The 17,908-nt window shown below is 42.5% G+C and overlaps 2 protein-coding genes across 3 annotated transcripts in view; one reads left to right on the plus strand and one right to left on the minus strand.

Moving 5' to 3' along the window:
- afap1l2 (actin filament associated protein 1-like 2) overlaps positions 1–17,908 on the plus strand; it is a 42,616-nt gene that overhangs the window by 22,779 nt on the left and 1,929 nt on the right. The window contains exons 4-16 of one of the 2 annotated variants that reach the window (XM_037755070.1): positions 1,006–1,097; positions 9,004–9,115; positions 10,571–10,654; positions 11,035–11,246; positions 12,048–12,227; positions 12,875–12,961; positions 13,153–13,237; positions 13,330–13,434; positions 14,352–14,563; positions 15,537–15,682; positions 15,800–15,911; positions 16,792–17,049; positions 17,129–17,414. In XM_037755070.1, the coding sequence (XP_037610998.1) occupies positions 1,006–1,097; positions 9,004–9,115; positions 10,571–10,654; positions 11,035–11,246; positions 12,048–12,227; positions 12,875–12,961; positions 13,153–13,237; positions 13,330–13,434; positions 14,352–14,563; positions 15,537–15,682; positions 15,800–15,911; positions 16,792–17,049; positions 17,129–17,414 (1,971 nt within the window). The remainder of the gene's footprint in view (positions 1–1,005; positions 1,098–9,003; positions 9,116–10,570; positions 10,655–11,034; positions 11,247–12,047; positions 12,228–12,874; positions 12,962–13,152; positions 13,238–13,329; positions 13,435–14,351; positions 14,564–15,536; positions 15,683–15,799; positions 15,912–16,791; positions 17,050–17,128; positions 17,415–17,908) is intronic. The other variant, XM_037755071.1, reaches the window with a different exon arrangement.
- Positions 1,372–4,504, minus strand: LOC119479464 (kelch repeat and BTB domain-containing protein 13). The gene has a single exon (XM_037755072.1). It carries the CDS (start codon positions 3,438–3,440, stop codon positions 1,935–1,937), a length of 1,506 nt encoding a protein of 501 aa, XP_037611000.1. The 5' UTR covers positions 3,441–4,504; the 3' UTR covers positions 1,372–1,934.

Consider the following 17,908-nt stretch of genomic DNA (forward strand, 5'->3'; position numbering starts at 1 on the left):
GTTTGTAAAGGGGAGACTTGTGGGTACCCATAGAACCCATTTTCATTCACATATCTTGAGGTCAGAGGTCAAGGGACCCCTTTGAAAATGTCCCTGCCAGTTTTTCCTCACCAAAATGTAAGCCTGTACTGTGACATGGTTGGTACCAATGGATTTTCTAGTTTCATATGATGCCAGTATCATCACTCTAGCTTTAAAACTGAGCCCGCTACAACCTCCGAAAGATCGATTGCATTAATGCGTTAAAGATATTAGTGGCGTTAAAACGAAATTTGCGTTGATGCATTATTATTGTGTTAACTTTGACAGCCCTAGTATCTTTCTCTGTCTCAAACATGAATTTACAGAACATCTTTTTAAGCATTAGATAGTGAGAAGAAAAGAGGCTTGGACCTGTTGTAACTTCATTGCCTCATTAAGCAAGATTTCCAGTCATGTATCGAACTGTCTTGTTTGATTAACAATGTTTTTACGCTAAACTAACTGTCGATAGCTTCATATTTAATAGCTAGACATGAGAGTTGCATCGATCTGCTCATCTAACTGCAGGCAAGAAATAATTATTTTCATTATTATTTACCCCTTTAAGGAGGTCCCAAGCCAGAAAGGTTGGAAAGTGCTGGCCATTGTTAATGAAAGGGCAAATCCACTGAGAACCATAATTCTTCTTCTCATCTCTTATGCAAAGTCTTCTTCAATTTTCTCGATCTTGTACTGCGGTGTGTGTTTTGCATAATAGGGTTGTTGCTACCATACAAATGTTCCCCCTTGATTTGCGGTCACTGTAATTTAACAATGAAGGGTCTGTGCTCACCACGAGGGTTAGACATACCAGGAGGCACTGATACATGTAGCCTATAGGAGACATCTGGATGTCTGGAAATAGTGTTTCATCAAACAGAATTTTGACTTTGACTTTTTTTCCTGTACATTCATTTCACAACACATCCAATATAAATCATCTGTTATTCGCTGACCTCCCTCTCTGTGCTTTTCATGACCTAGACGGCAGATCAGACGCCCTGGTCAACGGAAAAGCAGCGAAATATGTCCCCGTCCCACAGAAGAGCCTGCCCGACCTGCCGCCCCCCAGAGTAGTAAGTGCTCGACTGCATCAGAGTGGATTAACATGTGAAATGATTTGACTTTTTTGAGCCTCTGCCACTGCGGTGGTGGGAATGGTAATAGCATAATTGACCCCAGTAGGACTGCTGAACTCGACAAAGTACATGGGAAAGTTCAGTGGAAATCATGATTTTTCAACGGTATGCAAAAGGAGCCCAAAAGATTGACAGTAGTTTGGTGTATTGTTACAGTAAGAACATTACTATCGCTAAGCACCGTAAGCATTTAAAACAAAGTGGATTGATATCACATGTTGCCAGGGAATTTTAATGCACTAAAAGAAATACAGTCTGTGGTCAAACAAGCCAGAAACATTTCCCACAACCCTCAGAGTCACAAGCTTGAGGCTACGTGAAATGGATTCTCCCACAGAAACAGGTATTTAATCAGTCACGGGGCAGCGAACCTGTGAGGAAGTGAGTGTCCGAGAGTGTGTGAGAGAGCTGTGGTGTGTTTTATGTCGACCGGGAGGCCGGTGGCTCCTGAATTGGCCCAGTGTGACTTCAGGAAAAACATAGAGAATGAGAGGTTTAGGACATCCCGTCAGTCTCTTTGAACTTTACACACACACACACATGCACAGTGGCCTCCCCTAATATAAACTACAGTAGCAGCTGTTGCTAATCAGAACAAATGCATAGTGTCAGCATGTGTGTGAGCGCATGTGAAAGTGAAATGCATTGAAACGAAGAACATTTGCGTCACTATGCGATCAGAATCGTTTAGTATCAGTGTTTTTTTTTTTTATATATCTTTAGACTCTAGCTTAGAAACCCTAAAAAACAAAACATTGTTTTGCAGCGGTAATTTCACAGTTGCGGTTCCACAAATCCCTCAGATGTGTCTGGCAAAGACATTTCTTCTTCTTCCCCTTCTGCATCCAGCTGTGGTATGACTGGTCCCGTCTTGGGAAGCCTGAGTAAACACGTCCACAGCGAGCCGCTCTTTGGAAACCCCTTCATCTGCCTGCGCGGCTTCCACCCACCTCCAGCGATGGCGTATTCGAGAGTCAGCATGTGCTTCACCGTGAACACCGAGTCCCCCCTTATCATCGCGGAGAAAAGCGCCCCCTTGCTGTTAACGTAGAGTCCCGGCAGGGCCGTCCACTGGCCTGTCGTGATGTTGTAGCAGTCCATTAAACAGCGCAGGAAGTCGGCGTGAGGCCCGTTGCGCATCACGTATAAATTGTCTCTGTGGGCTACCATGCAGTGGCCGTAGCTCTGAGGTTTGATCATGGTGGTCGCGAGTTTCCACTCGTCTTTCGCTGGTATGTATTCGTAGATATCTGTCGTGTCTGGTGGTTTCCAGAAGCAAACAAATATCCGCCGCCTCGCAACAGCGCAAGCCGCGGACGCCACAGGTCTCGGTGCGTGTCGTATAAACGTCCACTCTCCTTTCTCGACGTCGTAACTCTCTGCCGTGGAAATCGTGCGTTTTTGGAATTCGCCACCGATGGCGTAGAGTCGTCCCTCGTGGCCCAGCAGGGTGAAGTCGTATCTTAGTTGCTGGGGACCTGGAAGAGTGGTCCAAACGCCTGAGTCGGGGTTGTAGCAGAAGCTGCTGTCCACTGTGTCCTTCCCGTAACCGTAAGATCCCCCTACGATGTACAACTGGTTGTCAAGCACCGCCACTCCGGCCATGGAGGTGCTGCAGAGAGTCGGCAGGTTTGTCAGATGCTTCCAGTCTCCCTCTTTTTCATCGAGGTAGCAAACAACCCTGAAGGAGTCGTGTAGCAGCTCCATCGAAGGCGAGTGTGTGCCTATCGCAATATAAGCAGCAGGACACAACGATTGAGAATATCGAAGAAGGTCTTCAGGAATCAGACTCTCTGCCGCTTCCTTCAAATCATCGAAAGCATCGCAAAGGAAAAGAGCGGCGTTGTGAAAGAGCGAATCCACCCCGAAGATGGAGGCCGCGTGATAAAGCAAGAGGCAGTTGTCCGAGTCAATAATGTCACAGAGATGCTGCACCAGACATGCAACCTGCAGGAACGCAGCACACTCTACGGCTTCTACGAGCTCATCCGGGTCACTCATAGCGGGGGTTTCTCCCCTGCAGACGGCGAGGGCGATGAGGAAACCCCTCGCACGCACACATCCCTTCAGGTAGAGCTCATTCTGGTGGCTTTCTGTCATCCCAGAGTGAAAGAGGGCGCAGAAGTAGTTGCTGCACCTCGCCAGCAAGGCCCGATCCACGGTGAAACAGCTCTCCTCCACCCTCACTCTCACCACCAAGCCCGCCTGGCACTCTCCGTCCTCCGGATCAGGAGGGGTCGCATTCTCTGCCAGACCTCCCGGGCCTCCAGCAACTTCCATGATCTCTTAAACCCCGGGTCTGTTTTCGTCCTAAAACAGGCTCTCAAGTGACAATGCAGCCAGCCGGGGTGACTCGAGTGTAGCTTAGCCATTTTTTCCCCACAACTGGACGGTAAATAAAGGTTTGTGAGGCTTCCATTGCGTCCTGTCTGCATGGTCTGAAAATAGAGCTGCACTATAGATAGCAGCTGTGTGCCGCTCACAAGCGTCAGGCAGGGAGAAGGGAAACTGTTGACATGCACACTGAGCGGTAATGTGGCTGCCGGCAACTGGTGATTATCATAGCCGCGATATAATTGGCTAGCATATACGTATTTGTTGAATTATTCATGATTATCTACCGGCCCTTTAAATCCAGTTTATTTCAATTTTTTTATACATCTTTATTTATAGTATACAGTAAACATGTACGCATAAAAATAGAGGGGAAACCAAAATAGAGGTGGTTAGAGGAGAGTTCCCAAGAAGACAAAATAATGTGCAAAATATGTGATTTTTTTTTTTGCCTCCCCAGCTGGCTTTTTTTTGTCATTTTTATTCATGCTCCAAATATGACTAGAATAATTTTACGTAAGTGTTTCTAACCGAAAAAGATGTTTCAAGTGGTGGAAAGACAGCAAAGGCCCAGAGAGTTCTCCTGAATCTGCCTTTTCCAAAGCTGATTATTTTTATCACTACCTTCTCCTCTGCCTCTGAGCTCCCAGCAGGCTCTCGGATACACTGCGTGAGTGTGTGTGTGTGTGTGTGTGTGTGTGTGTGTGTGTGTGTGTGTGTGTGTGTGTTTTCGCTGTGCCGGATTCTTGGCATGGGAACCAGGGATTTTCCATGTTCCTCTGACTGTTCGTTTTTGGGCTCTTTTTCCCACTCTTTACTCAAAGCCCCTCCACACCACACCCCGATTCCTCCTCCTCCTCCTCCGCTGCCCCCTCTCCTTGCTTTGTTATTTATGCTCTGACTCCTCGATCCATTCCTTCTACCCGATGTTTCTGTGGTGAGGATGTGTGTGTGTGAGAAGTGAAAGGACTAAAGTGACTATTAGAAAGCTGGAGTGATTGCAGAGTCTTCCGGGAGAGACTTACGGTCGCACACCTGGCATGTTCCTTTCCCCTTTCTCGGTTTAATATCTGTCCAGCTGGTCTGAGGAATGGCTCGCCGTATACTCCTCTTTAGCCTTGGCCTAAACAAGAGTTAGTTTTTTTAGAGATGAGTGAAGTGGAGAGAGAAAAAGATAGAGATAAGGGGGTGGGTGGGCGTTCGGGGGGGCTGCTGCTGCTGCTGCTGCTGCTGCTCAGGAATGCCTGGCTCTTTGTTTTAATTAATAACAGATGCCTGGACTGCTGTTTTTTCACTGTGGAGCAGCTTACACTGTTAGTGCTGTTGTGTGTGTGTGTGTGTGTGTGTGTGTGTGTGTGTGCACTAATGCTTTACAGTCTTTTTCTCTGAGGAATCACTTTTTCTTGTGAAGTTCCTGTTAGCTCTTGAGCTTTTGAGGCTGTTTCTCTTACTTTTGGGGTCAAAAATCACTCATTCAAATAGATTAAGTCTAGCTTTTAGTCATATCAAAACCACAAAATGACACAACATATCCTATTCCTTATATTTAGTGTAATTTAGTTTCAATAGTTTGTTATTTAAATGAACTAATTTATCATCAAAAAAGTGTTCTATAAATAAAAAATGAATCTGCAAGTGTCAGTGACACATATTTTATTGGATCCCTTGATCTGAAGGCTTGTTTATTTATTGTTCATTGTGAAACTGGCTTAATTCCACTCTGTTCATCTGTGATTCATGGCATCGTCCATCTTGTTCTATATAGACCAGGCCTCCGTCTGGAAAAGCCAATTAAGCGTACTGTTGTCCCTTTAACGTATTTACAGTGTTTATGGGGCTGGGTTGTGTAGGCTTCTTTGTTTGGTGGTGCTAAGAGGGTTCATCTATACATCCCAACGTCTAATGGTTGCTTGGATGTAAATGCAGTAGTTAGAGCCAAATACGTGAAAGTATAGACTTTTCTCATGGCAGACATTCAGGTGGGACTGATATCATTAACGATGGCTCTGTTCCACTTCCAACTGTTGGTGTACCAGTGAGCCAGTATGCACTTCGTCCGAAATCACATACTATGCACCACATACTCAATATGTGTACTATACTTTTGTGTGAATAAACAGTAGTATGTATCTTTTTCGGACGCACTGAGCAGTAATTTACGTCTTCACTTCCTGGGAGCATCCTGGAGACGTGTAACCATGGTAACCCGTGCCAACCTCATGTGACCAAAACGACGGTTTGTGAGAATCAAAATCTGAAATAATTTAAAATATATATCACGCCTAGCATAGTGAAATCTTATTACACTTAAATTGAAGCGTTATTAACGTTACAGAGCTGTCCGTTAACATCTGCTATGAACGTTGACGTCGGGATATTTATGCCCCTGTAGTGTCCAGCTTTGCATACTGTAATATTTCCCCTGAAATAGCATGCAATTCACGTACACATACTAAGGTTTTGGACATACTAAAACAATCTCACATACTGTTTTAGCGTACTAAATAGCATGTTAGTATGGAATTTCAGATGCAACCTAAAGTTTTGGTACCGGCACACCTAAAACTAATGCAGTCATTATTATTCTTATTAGTTACACGTGTTTGATAAGTCTGTTCTAACCCAGAGAAATAAGTTCTCAGTTTACACTTTAGCCCCATTACGGTTTTTTTTTATAAATATTTGCTTATCATTGCATCATTTTGAAGAGAGAAAACTGTAACTCATATTACGTTCTGACATTTGTATTTGCTGATACGTGCATTTATGAAAAATCTCCAGCAGCTCCATAATGTATAACTGATGTTACCCTCCTTAAACCGCAGTGATAGCATCTCCGTCCCACTCAGTTCTTGGTGGATCCTTTCCTACGCTCTCTGGCATGCGGGCTAATCACACAAGCAAGTCTTCGTCACTATGACTGTATGCGCTCCGTGACATGACGCCAGTTATTATGACAGCTTACTGCATCTGTTATGTATTACTGGAAATGCGTTAGGCATGGTGGGAAAAGAGCTCACGAGCAGGGGATTCCCTGTTTACTGTCTCTGACAGCCCACATCAGATATGATGATTTCTATACAAACAGATTTGTTTTTTTAGTATTTTATCAGTCTGTAAATCTGAGCTGAACCAGTAACTCTAATACTACCACAGAGAGTAACACAAAAAACACTATCAAGTTGATTTCAGAGTTCTATTGCAGGAAGGGAGTAGCTGCTGTAACACTGAAGAGAAGAAGTTTTGACCAACTGATCTCCACCCTTAATTAAACAAACTCTGATCTTACGAGATACTTTAAGATGTTCAACTCATGCTTTTTCCACCGAGCCGGCCTCCCTCAGGCACATGATATATGCAGCTCCTCTGCTTATATTTCACATTTTCTGTGATCTTGCAGAGAATGTGACAGCCTTGGGGGAAATAAAAATGAATACGAAGGAATACAGACAGCATGTTCAGATCAGCGGTGGGTGGAAACATTAGACGTAGTTAAGAAATCGCTTGTTGTCATTCAACTCGAAGGGTTTCACAGAGGTCGCATGAGAAAAAACTTTTAAAAAAGTAAATCCAGTAACATCAGACTTCTATGAACTGCGTCCTCTGGTGACTTATCCTACATGTTATTAACAGAATAGTTAAAAATCATTTACATAATAATCTGTAAGAGGGGAATACGCACCGAAACAAGTTCATTTTCATTTTTCTTTGGCCTCAGAAGAACCCTTTCAGTAAGGACATCATCCATCTCTTTTCTGCATGATGTCTCTCTATTTATACTGGAAAGAACACAGATTTCTAGTCTATAGTTCTGGTATGTACCAAGGCAAATCTGGTCGCAGGTTGAGGAGATAAAGAAGAACTGGTGGGAAGTTAATGTTTCAACATACTGTTGAAGTATTAGTCAGAAAGTGAGCTTTCAGTGCCTTAAATATAAACACCTGATGATGTAATTGCAGTCTGACATTTAATAAACTTCAAACCAGGAACATAAGTAAGCTAAACCACAAACAGGGGGGTGAAAAGAATACAAATGTGTTGTTTTATAATTGGCACAATCTCACAATTTCCAAATAACTGTGACTGTATCCCTGAGATCTGATGTGGTTTTCTCCAGAATTTTTGCAGCATATAGCCAGATGTGTGGATTTATGCAACCCAACAAGATGAAGATCAGCAAACCTTAAAGGGAAATTGTAGTTTAAAAGTCTAGAGCAGTGTTTCCCAAACTATTTTTTGGGGACCCACCTTTTTAAAAATGACAAACCATGGCGACCCAATTCACAATAGGCCTCATCTATAAATCGTGAGAAGAGATCATTTGTGTGTTACTGAACATTTTCCCCACCATTTCCACATCACCTTATGTTATCTTGAATAGGTAAACCCACCATTTGTAAGAGATATACATTTGATAAATCACAACTTTGCTTTATGCACGTGTTATGAAGACATATACGCATGTTAAATACTTTTCAGATTAGATTCAATGTTATAAGTAACCTACATTAACTATATTCCGTACATTAACGATGACCTTTTTCGCCGATCGCTGAATAAATACTTCCAGGTCGTGCATAAAATGTATGTGTGTCATCTTCGGTTCCCCGTCTTTCATCCCCGACAAAGCAAGAGACCTCCACGCCATTTGTTCCTGTGAGATTTAAGTAAGTTTGCGAGGTGCGCCCACAGCGCCCCGGTGGAGGAAGCTCAAGCAGCTTGAGCGGGGAGATGACTAGAGCAGCGAAAACGTACATTTTGACTTAATGCTGCTGAGCCTATATGCTGAGAAAACGTATTTTTACATTTTTAACATTCACGTTCGACAAAACTGGATTCAAACACACAACTTGTTCAACAGTTTAAAGGGTGTATTCAATCCTTAAGAAAAAGCTCAATAAGAAAAAGTGATGACAGATGTTGGATCATGTAGCAGCGTATATTAACTGACTTCAGCTGAGTGTAAAACTAATGGAGATATTCTAAATGAATTGAGACTCAGTGGAGTAGCCAAGCAGCAGAGAGTCTGGCGGTTTCCATCAGCATGGGAAGGGGCAGACAGACCGTCTTTACCACACAGGAGATGAGAAGAAAGACAGAAGTGAAGCCAGACTGCTGATTGATTTCAGGAAAGCCGCAGGGCCCACACACACACACACATTAAAATACATGCTCTCCCTTTTCTTTTCCATGCTCACACACACATTATACACTCTTCCCCCTGAAGGCGAGCATGTAACTCTCTAGTGCACAGGGTCAGACGAGGATTGGTTACATGAGGAATTCCCTACTTACTCCTGAAGTGACAGCTGGATTAGCCACACGTTTTCGGCCCTGGGGGGAGAACGCATGTTGATAATGTGCGTGTGAATGTGTATTGTTGTTAACCTGGACATTGAAATCTTCAGGGCATCCATTGAACATACTTATATAGAGGCTAACACTGAAATAAAAACGTTACATGTTATATTCCCTCATCCTCCTCTCTCATCCGTCTCTCATCTGTCAGGGTGTGGTGGGTCGGGAGCCGTTCCCCTTACCGGGAGTCCCTGCTCCAGCCTGTATAGACTCTTCAGAGAGTTACTACGAGGAGGCTCAGCCCTATGAGGAAGCTTTCAACGGTAAGAGCTCTGCTTCAATGTTATATTTTTTTGCCCACAATAAATAAGAAGATCCTTTATCTGTGAGTGCCGGTGCTTTGTTTCTTATATTTCTTCTTGGAGCGGATAACTTCTTGGAGAGGAATCATGCAAATCAAGATACGAGCATGAACTTTGGTTGTTGTTGTCTCCAGATGTCTCTGATCAAATCTGCCCGATTGGCCATTTGAAAATTTGAAAAGATGGCAGCAGATTTTTTTAAGATGGCCGCAAAATTGGCCTCCCGAAGTTGATTTTTGTTCATAGAAATGTGTGTAAAATAAGCAAAATCCGTTCCAGCAGGCTTGAAAATATATAGGAATTGACACCGAGATCCAGGGTTGGAAATTACTTAGCACCAGCCACCAGCCAAATGCTGGTAAAATATGCAAGTGGCTGCTAGATTTGCTTCACTCACTAGCCCAAAAAAACCCCAATGGTAATCTATTGAGTGACAAGTAGATGAGAACATTCAAATCGACCATCTACACACATTTCTATGAAGAAAAAAAAACTTTGGGGGTCCAAACTTGAAAAAAGAGCCACCATCTTCGATTTTTTTGGACCTATTGGGCAGATTTGAACAATGTTTCTGCTATCCGCTCCTCTATACCTGTTTCTATATCTTAGAATATTTTAATATTGGACCATGAAAGATTGTTTGGACATCATTTGAGGCTGCTTCATTATGGAAATACTGGTAGCTCACCATTGTGAAGTCATTACCGGTAAACCTTGATAAACAAGATGCTGTTCATATATGTTGTGACTGTATTTCCAACCCCAAACCACACATGGGTTGCGTGTGTTATAAACTCAAGCCAGCCCTGTCTTGTTCTTTAGAAAAACCTTAACCCCTGTTAGCTGTTAACCATAATGGAAACAGCCTGACGCAAAGGCGACACTTGCTTACGTACATATTCAATTCAACAGAAAAAGAAAATGTCGGGTTTTTCTGAGGAAGCGGTCTCATGCACTGCAAGACAAAAGCTGTTATGATGCACCAAGACACACCATGACAGACCACACTCTATAAAACGCTGCAGTAGTATGTTGGGCTGTGGTAGATTAGTTACTTTAAATGCTCATATGTGACACAGCGAGACGCGTGGTGACTTTCTGTGCAATGCTGAGAGCTAAAATACTTCAGGTATTTCTGCAGAATTGCTGCATTAAATATCATTATACCACAGCCGTAGAGTCATGGATTGGCTAGAAGGAGGCGTGTTATTGTTTACACAACAACCTCATCTCACCATCACAGATGTGAGCAATGAACAAAACTTTTAATTATTGTCAAGTTTTGATATATTATGACTTTCTTTTATATTTATTTTCTCTATAAATACGTTTAAAGGCAGATTTCCTTTGGATTTTTTTTCCCAATCTTGCTGCTTTCTTCTTCTTCTTCTTCCTGTTTTCTTCGATGCTGTGTAGATCTGGACTGTTTTGGTCTCCTCTCAGGGCCCTGGATGCGAGTGCACAGCTCTGATAGTGTGGTCTATGCCGTTATCAACAGGGGTAGCTACCTTTCTGTCACTGGATGTGCATGTTGCACGGGCCAATGCAGCATGCCCTCAGTCCTCATTGTCCAGCATGACCGGCGTCTTTGCATGTAGAGAATCAACTTTGTGTCGAGACTTGTGTGACAGCAGTCATTAATCAGTCCCATTTTATCAATTTCCTCCATTTGTTGTTTTCTCTTTCATCTTATCTTTTTTCCTGTCACCAGCGTTCATCAATACTTTAACAGCTTATTTGCAGCCTGGCTGTTGCAAGGAAATCCTCTTCCATTGAAGGAGGTCATCAAGATCATTGCCACTCATGCCTTTTCATTAACCCCAGTGTGACTTTGCTTATTGTTTTAGCTTCTTATCTCTGATTTTGTTTTTGTTTCTTAGATGATGGGGAAGCAGTTAGCAGTTCGTACGAGTCCTACGACGAAGAGGAAGTGACCAGAGGAAAGTCGCCGTCAGCGCAGCACCAGTGGCCGTCAGCGGATTCGTCTATCGAGCTCATGAAGGACGCTCGGATCTGTGCCTTCCTGTGGAGGAAGAAGTGGCTGGGCCAGTGGGCCAAACAGCTCTGTGTCATCAAAGACCATCGCCTGCTGGTGGGTAAAAAAATCTGAATTAAAGCCCCGGTGAGGTTTGGTGTGAAACAATTAAGGTCATGAGCACAGAGGATTTTTATGGAGGCTAGTGTTTGTTTATTACAACAGTACAATGTAACTCAACACGGAAAAAAAAGATCAAATATATATTTAAAACTCACTGAGACTTAGCTGGAATTGTAACAACACACCTCTAAATACACAAAGCGGTATTATTTTTTTCTTGGAAATAAAGCGCATCAGCGTATTTTCCCATAATGTTGAATTTTCTTTCAATGTTATTAACCACACCTGTGGTTTTGTTTTTACATGTCAAATGTCTGGTGTGAAAAAAGGATTAGACTGGATTGACCTCAGTGGTTTAAAAAGTATAAAACCAGGAAAAGTGTGACTTATTTAAAACTTATTTGCTTGCTTTGTTTCCCCATCATCAAAAAAACCTTTGAGTAATCGATTACACAGTAGCTGATTTCACACTGGTTTAGTGTGTAACCAGCTAAGTGTGGTCCTTGAAACCATTCAGCTCTGACTCATGCAATGCACGGATGTGTACATTTTTACAGACCCTGAATGCATCACAATAGAAAACCACATGGTTGGACTCATTTGACCTTGTTCAAGTTCACTGTCTTTCTATTGTGCCAAATCATTAAGGGATTATGAGCTTTCTTTTTAAAAACAACACAGATAGTATCTTGCCTGTAGCTACATATGTTAAGCTGTTCACCTTGTGGCTGCAGTCAGCCTCTCTTTGTACAATCAGAAAGTTAAGTTCAAGTGTTATCTCTGCCTCTCTCTCAGTGCTATAAGAGCTCCAAGGAGCAGACGCCTCTGCTGGACGTGAGTCTGCTGGGCTGCAGTGTGGTCTACAAGGAGAAGCAGCTGAAGAGGAAAGAGCACAAACTGAAGGTCATCCCGGTGGGAGGGGAGGCCATCGTGCTGGGCTTACAGAGCAAGGAGCAGACGGAGCAGTGGCTCAGGGTAAGATTTGAAAAACTGTGTGGGGCAGTATTATTTTACAATCTGTTTTTAAGTTAATTCTGCAATTTTGATGATGAATTTAAAGGTCCCATATTATAAAAAAGGGAGATTTTCATGTTTTTTTATTATAAAACAGGCTTAAGTCCTATATAAATACTGTGAAAGTATCGAAACACTCAATCCACAGAAAAACACACACAGGCCGTATTCAGAAATTCTGCATTTGAAACAAGCTGTCGCGATTTCTGCCCTGTCACGAATATACAATATTTAGACCCTTGACACAATTTTAAACGTAAACATTCTAAACGTGTCCCAGTTTATTCCTGGTTGCAATTTATGTGAATGACATCAGCTGACAGGAAGTACACATGGACCCAAGCTGTTGCCTAGCAACGCAATTCTGTTGCAATTCAGTTGCAATTCCGTCCAAATGTGCTAAAACGGAGCGTTTAAGACAGAGGGTAAATACAGGCATATTCAAGCCGACAGTATGAGGGAAAAAAAAGTTTTTTGGAACATTACAGCATGTAAACATGTTCTAGTAGAAACACAAAATACAAGTATGAACCTGAAAATGAGCATGATATGGGACCTTTAATAAAAGATCTGAATATGTTGACACTTATCAACCTCTTGTTCATTAGGTGATTCAGGAGATCAGTCCCAAGCCGGCTGAAAACTGTGACGCCCAACACTCTGCGTCCGACTCCCCAAGGCTCATTTGTACAAAGGTACACTTACTTTGTGCTTTAGATTACCTGTCGTTCTATGATCAGATAACCTCTGGAAGAGGTCTGAGGAGCTTTTGATTGGCTCTACTTAAACCACAGGGCTCAGTAACAGTTTTAGTTTTTGTCATATTATTGTATTTCTGATGAACATGCCAACTAAATAACCACATTGTTGACCTGTGACCTCTCAGGGAGAACTGAGTGAGAGGTACTCAGTGGCTTCAGAGAGCGGCAGCAGCACCGACAGCCATGCTGAGACTCCCGAAATCAAAGATGGTAAGACTTTTTTTTATTTTTCAGTTTCTATGCAGACTTGAGTCAGTCCAAAATATGTTTTTAAAGAAATCGTGTCTCTTCCCCCTCCACAGTGAAGAAAAAATACGGTGCAGGTTTGAAGTTCAGCAACCTCATGAACATCGGCAAGAAAAAACCCTCCTCGTTGGAGAGCCCAGAGAAATGTGTGAACACCTCAGGTGAGCGGAGATCTACTGTACATGTCGTGCCAGATTATAAAATCCCAAAGCATGTACTGATTGTCACTCAGGTGCAGTTTCCTATCATTTGACACAATTACTTTCTGTCCTGCAGCCCTATCTGGGTGGTATTCAGTCTGGTGAAGGTCTGTACGTGTAGTTATTTTATAACAGACTGTCAATATTTTCCCATATGTAGACTTCTGATTTACAAAATAGCCATAATTAGACACTCTTATAACAAAACGCTGGGGTCCGCAGCACTTTACATTCTATCTGAAGAATTGGCCTCTACAGCTTAGAATGAAATAGTTCAACACAGAGAACATTTCAGCGACGTACATGAAACTTGCCTTGGCGGAGGTCTGCGCTCTCCGAGTGCACTTCTAGTTGTAAATGTTACTGTACTATTGTACATTTTATGTCACTGCACTGATATAATGATAATATAATGGCACATAAATGCAAGAACACCCTTTCAAAGAGCAATGAACTTGTGATTCTTAACAATACTCAGACATTGGAATGTGAAAAAAATATAAAAAATATTCTAAATAAATAAAATATAAATAAAATAAAACCACACAACCAAAATAAAATAAAGTAAATAAAATGGACTGTGTGATACCCAATGGTAGTTAAAACCCTGCTGTTTATTTTTAGCATATTGGTTAAAATGTCGGTGACATTCTTACACAAAAAAACACGCATATAAACACAATATATCAAGGGTCAGCAAAAGTGGTCGAGGTCATGTCTATATATTGTACGATAAGCCGATAACGTAATTATCGTGACAGGCCTATTTATGATATTAAACAAAGGCAGATAACCATTGGTGAGGTCTTATGGACATGGACCATTTGAGGCAACTTAAATCAATACATTACAAGTTAACCTCCTCTTTCCTCTGTCAGGCTACCTCAACGTGTTGGTGAACAGCCAGTGGCGAACCTGCTGGTGTCTCATAAAGAACGGACAGCTATGGTTTTACCAGGACAAGGGCAAAAACAAAGTGAGCCAGCCAGCCGTGACCCTGGGGGGCTGCAGCGTGCTCCCTGACCCCAGCCCCGAGCACCTGTACTCCTTTAGGATCGACATTGACGGCACACAGCTGGCAACCCTGGAGGTAGACAACAAAACACTGTCTTTTCTTTCTGCTTTGCAACATCCCCGCAAAGGTTTCGGATCTGAATAAAATGGCTTGACACCCTGACTTCTTGGTTTGGGGTGTCTGACTGGGTGTCAGACATATCTGGTGGGTTAAAAGCTACACAGACGGTTTACTGCGCGTTTCCTGTCCTCAGATGAGAGGACGGGTCGCTGCTGATCTGAAAAATAACCACAAGTCTAACATATCTGGTGAAAAAAAACAAACCTCATCATGTCTCAAAAAGAGAAACGGTGTACAGCTACGTGTAGGAAACATGTCCTCATTTGGAAATCTCTTTCTGCTGACATCAAACTTTGTAATATACTTTAAGTGTGCACACAAGGGTGGTCTGCATATGTGTTTGTGTGTGTGTGTAAAGGGTGTGGATGTACTGGGATTTTGGGGACTAATGCTACGCCTCCCTTTTCCATTAGGTTTCCAGTACCACCCTGCTACAGTGCATATTTGGTCATAAGCCATGGAATCTAATGTTTAGTCTTGAGGGCTCTCTGACACATTTATGGTTCCCCCCGGTCTCGTATTTACCAAAACAAACACATCACCTGTTTTAATTCATAAGAAAAATATGTGCCAAACCATCATGCATCATGCAGTCCTATTAGATGTTTGAATCTCCCGAAAATAATAACAGGCTGTGAACATGTTGCGTCGTTATGGGTGTAATTTAGAGCTGCTTTATAGTTTTTATATTCTCCGATGGCAAAACATATTGTCACAAAACTGCAAATTGCTATCGCTTTGTAGATGAGTAGAACTGCTGCTCAGCTGAGGATATTAGACAAGCTTTGCATATTGAAATACTACTGGGAACCTATGCTATTTTATTAATACAAAGTGACAGATGGTATGCGACATAAACTCCCAATGTTGCAAGCACATGGTATGTACTGAATGCACTTTGATCTAATCTTTTCCACTCGTCTCTCAGGCTAAGACGTCCGCAGACATGGGCCACTGGCTGGGTCTTCTGCTGTCGCAGACGGGGAGCAAGACGGACCCCGAGGAGCTGGCGTACGACTACGTCAACTCCGAGAGGATCTCCAGCATCGTCAACGCTGCCAAGACTTCCTTATAGTAAGATCTTCCTCACTTCTGTTCCACTTTAAAAAGGGACACTGGTCCCATCGCTTTATGCATACTTTGGCACGATATTCAAGCGGGACCTCTCTATGTGTTTGTGTGTCTCTCCAGCTTGATGCAGAGGAGGTATTCAGAGCCAAACACCTACATAGACACCCCGCCCTCCATCTCTCACAACTCTGATGAGCTGTATGATGATGTGGCGTCCTTAGCTGATCCAGAGGTATGTTATCTACAACCCAAAACAAACGGAGACACTTGATGTTCTTTCAATATCTGTACCGTTATTCCTGTACATCTGTTTAGTTTTGGAAAAAATCAGTTGTTAACTGTTCTCTTTGCGATATCCAGAGCATTAATATAGCAGCAATATAGCCAGCCGTGCGTGCCCTTTAGTACATGTTTGTGCATGTAAGCGTGCCCCACTGGCTAGCTCAAGGCCGCCGCTCTCCACTGCTCTCATATGGAGGTTACAGCTGATAACAGCGTCGGTCAGGGCGGCGTTATCAGCTGCTATCATAAATGCACCCAATCTTGCATTTAGCACCTTTAAATTTCGTAGTATATGTTCATCCATAAATCATAAAATATTCTGTGAATTTTTGCAGAAAAAATTACCTCAAAACTGATTATCAAAATAGTTGCAAATAAGTTTGACTAATAGTTGAATCAATTGTTTCAGCTTCTAATATCCACAAATACGCATAATGAAATACATTAGTGTCAGAAAATATTCTGTTTTCTTTATTATGACTACCTTTTACAAGGAAATAAAGATATCAGATTTAATAAATTAATGATTGAAAAAGCAGAACATGTTTGATGGGATACCTGATTTTTCAGGCATCATGTGCACACTGGTCAAAAAATATGCATTTCCTTATTTCAACATCCATGTTGATTGGTGAGGTACTCATTCAAATAGAAAGTGAATCATCAATAAAATCATTTGGTGCAGTGTTTGTTTTTTTGGAATAAAAACCTGCAGCCCTCTCTGCTCTGTTGTGTTTTCTAATCAATTTTCAATTTCGGTTTCATTTTTACATCTGGCCGCTTTCCATGTCTTCACCATTAACTAACTTCCTTATCCCGGTGTGACACAGGATGCTGAAGAGAGCGGCCTGCCAGACAGCGAGGACAACAATCCTCAGGAACATAATGAAACATGCGCGCCAGAGGACACCATTGACTCAGCGGGAACAGAACAGGACCCTGACAACAGGATTTACCTGGACCTGGTCCCCGTACGCTCCTTCCTCCATACGTCCTGTGGGGGTAAAACCCCCCCTGCCAAAGAAAGTTCTGGACATTCCCCAGTCCCAGCGGAGGACCAGAAGGACGCCTCATCTCAAATGAAAGAGGTCGGTTACTGACTACTTGCATGACATTTTTACATTATATTCTGTGCTTTAATTCTATATTTTATGCATTCATTTCCAGGTCATTTCAACTAACCGTACTGAGCCAGAGTCAACACCTGTGTTAAACGGAACAAGTTCGACCCCCAGCAAACCAGAACAAGAACGCCCCCCGACTCCCACTCCACCGCGCCCACAAACTCAACCAGTCAAGACCTCATCCCAAAGCCAGGAGACCCCCAAGAGGACCAGTCTGGGGATCCCACAGGCCTTCAACTCCCCCGGGGTTCAGATCCATAAAGGCCCCGCTGTTTCTGCTGGGCTCCCTCAAAGTCCTCGACCCATGCGGCCCAAAGCACATACCATAGGTGAGGACAAAAAAACTTGGGTTTTCACACACTTTTAAGATATCTGGGAAGCACATTTTCAACATTAAAGGTCCCATATCATGCTCATTTTCAGGTTCTTACATGTATTTTGGGTTTCTACTAGAACATGTTTATATACTTTAATGTTTAAAAAAAACTTTATTTTCTTCATGCTGTCTGCTTGAATATACCTGTATTTACCCTCTGTCTGAAACACTCCGTTTTAGTGCATTTCAATGGAATTGCAACAGAATTGTGTTGCTAGGCAACTGCTCGGGTCCATGTTTACGTCCTGTCAGCTGATGTCAGTCACATCCACTGCAAAAGGAAATAAATTTAGAATGTTTACATTTAAAACCTTGTAATGGTCTAAATATTGTAGATTTGTGACATCACAAATAGACAGAAATCCTGACAGCTTGTTTCAAATGCACAGTCTCTGAATACGGGCTGTGTGTGTTTCTCTGTGGATTGAGCGTTTCGATACTTTCACA

This window comes from Sebastes umbrosus, chromosome 20 (assembly GCF_015220745.1).
Source record: "Sebastes umbrosus isolate fSebUmb1 chromosome 20, fSebUmb1.pri, whole genome shotgun sequence".
Taxonomy (NCBI): Eukaryota; Metazoa; Chordata; class Actinopteri; order Perciformes; family Sebastidae; genus Sebastes; species Sebastes umbrosus.